The sequence below is a fragment of the Merops nubicus genome, unplaced genomic scaffold, assembly GCF_000691845.1.
Source record: "Merops nubicus isolate BGI_N331 unplaced genomic scaffold, ASM69184v1 scaffold33546, whole genome shotgun sequence".
Classification (NCBI taxonomy): domain Eukaryota; kingdom Metazoa; phylum Chordata; class Aves; order Coraciiformes; family Meropidae; genus Merops; species Merops nubicus.
In genome coordinates this window covers 42,191-44,688 of record NW_008616173.1, presented here as the reverse complement: position 1 = coordinate 44,688, position 2,498 = coordinate 42,191, and the positions used below count along the sequence as shown (strand labels likewise).

Below are 2,498 nucleotides of genomic sequence, written 5' to 3'. Positions count from 1 at the left end.
GGCCTTCCCTACCGCCGCCTTCCAGCGGGGCGTTGTGCTGGAGACTGTTCGTGCTTTCCACATGCGCCGCTTGGCCTAACGTAGGACGTTGTTTTTATCTGCAAACCAGGTTTCCCATCTTTAGAATACAAGGCTAGGTAATTGTATACTAATAAATCTGTGGAGAGACAGTAGTTCAAAACTTCATCCTGAGGAGAGGCTGTATCTGGATCTAGACGATAGACCTGAAAATACTCCCTCGTTTAGCAACGCAGTTAGCTGTTTGAAGAAGGAATGACTCACAGAATCACGGAATGTTAAGGGTTGGAAGGGACCTCCAGAGATCATCGAGTCCAACCCCCCCTGCCAGAGCAGGACCATCTAGTCTAGGGCAGGTCACACAGGAACACATCCAGGCGGGTCTGAAAATTCTCCAAGGTAGGAGACTCCACAACCTCCCTGGGGAGCCTGTTCCAGTGCTGTGGAACCCTTACAGGAAAGAAGTTCTTCCTCATGTTGAGGTGGAACTTCCTGTGCTCCAGCTTGTGACCATTGCCCCGTGTCCTGTCACAGGGCATAAGTGAGAAGAGGTTGCCCCTTCCTTCCTGACACCCAGCCCTCATATATTTATACACATTAATTAGATCCCCCTAAGTCCTCTCTTCTCCAGACTAAAAAGTCCCAGGTCTCTCAGCCTCTCCTCATAAGGCAGGTGGTCCAGTCACCCAATCATCTTCATAGCCCTTTGCTGGACTCTGTTGAGCAGATCTCTGTCCCTCTTGAATGAAGTGAATCCTTTCTTTGATAGTATCTGGGACTGGATTTTTTGTAAGTAATTTATGGAGGACATACTTTTAATCTCAATAAGGATAACTGAGTAAAGTGTTCAGCTAAATAAAGATTCCCATTTCCCTTTTCTGGTCTTAAGTTTCCAGTATGTTTGTCATTGTACTGTCTACTGTGGGTAATGGTTAGTTGCAAGAATCAGGTTCTCTGAACTTCAGCCAGCTAAAAGTCAGTGGAGTGCCTGCAGAGCTTTTAATGTTTCTTGTTAAAGTTTTAATTTTTGTCCCTAGCGTAATAACTATTTTTACTTTTTCTTTATATTTTGAGGCATAATGTTTTTAACAACAGTGTTGCTTGGAAAGAGAATTCCTGGAAAACAATGGATTGGGAAGTACAGGCGACCCAGGGCGGTCACTCTTTCAATGAAGCAAGCGATGATCCGAAGGCTGGAGATTGAAGCGGAGAATGAATACTGGCTGAGTCGGCCTTACCTGACCTGGCAGCAGGAGCACAGACATAACACGGAGGAGAGACGTGCAAGATGGGAAGCTTTCAAAAGCCTAAGAACCAAGTTACCTGTGCATAGATACATCATGGATGACTTAAACCACCTGAATGTGACAAAAAAATGGACATCTTGAATGATACGGTGTAGTTATGTTTGGTGGGTGTGTTGCAGTACCGTGGCATCTGCTCTTCACCTATTGTGGTAGATTTGTGATTCAGTATGATAAGGGTGGATGACAAATGGGACTTTGCTGCAGTATACAAAATCTGACATTAAAAGTGGCCCTACAGAACACCGTGTGTTTTCTTCTTACTCTCTTCAGAAAGACAGTTTTTTGTGTGTCTGCCACCTGCCTGCCCTCTGTTGGTCAGGGGTTTTGCAGAGAAGAGCACAAGTTACCAGTGGAGCGATGGTGATCTGAACTAGACGTATGGCTTTGCCCCTTTCCTTTTGAAAGCCAGAACGCGCCAGCACTGTCACCAAGTGGCTCCCACTGGTCGCTTCCCCTTCCAAAGGGACACCTCTCTATATGTCACGCTGCTGACAATACCTACATAGGGTTTGTTCCCGTGGGCATGCAAAGACTAGGATGAACTTGAATTACAAAGTTAGGTGTATGAGACTGAAACTCACCCAGTATTGTAAAATGTTCCATTAAAAAAAAAAAAAAGCTGGAAAGAATTGAATTTAAATACCAGTGTCATTGTCATGTCAGCATGAACCTGGGGACTACTACCCTCTTACAGGGATTATTTCTGATCTAAAAGGAACACAGCCAATTTCTGTGTGAGTAGCAATCTGATTTCTAAGTCATGTTTAGTGTCCTGAAGGAACACAGTCAACTGCAAGTCAGGGTTTTTTTATTTCCCCTCTCAAAATCAACTGATGTGGAAGATGTGTCACAAGCGAGTCTAAGGTTTGTTGCAGCTGGAATGTAAAAAGTGTTGAACGTTTCTGTTTCCCACCAAGCAGGTGGTTTTTCTAACCGATCTCATACACACATGCCACGCCAAGCCATTTTCAAGTTCTTTCACATACTTTTATTAATTTGATGTTGTAGTCACTGATGAACTCAAGCGTAGGGTCCATTCAACACTTCATCACTTTGGAAAAGAGGCCTAAAACAGTACAAGTTTTTTATTTAAACATGAACTGTACTCCAGAGAAGTATGAACAGGTCTGAACACCAATGTACAAAATCTTGAATGCACTTTCAATGGTTATA

At 43.8% G+C, this 2,498-nt stretch overlaps 1 protein-coding gene across 1 annotated transcript; it reads left to right on the top strand.

Annotated features, from left to right (window-relative positions):
* The first annotated feature begins 1,097 nt into the window (after positions 1-1,097).
* MRPL57 (mitochondrial ribosomal protein L57) lies at positions 1,098-1,406 on the top strand. Its single transcript, XM_008942770.1, has one exon. The coding sequence runs from the start codon at positions 1,098-1,100 to the stop codon at positions 1,404-1,406; it is 309 nt and encodes a 102-aa protein (XP_008941018.1).
* The last annotated feature ends 1,092 nt before the right edge of the window (positions 1,407-2,498 follow it).

Coding starts and splice junctions, on each gene's coding strand:
- MRPL57 (XM_008942770.1), top strand. CDS start 1,098: ATGTTTTTAACAACAGTGTTGCTTGGAAAGAGAATTCCTGGAAAACAA.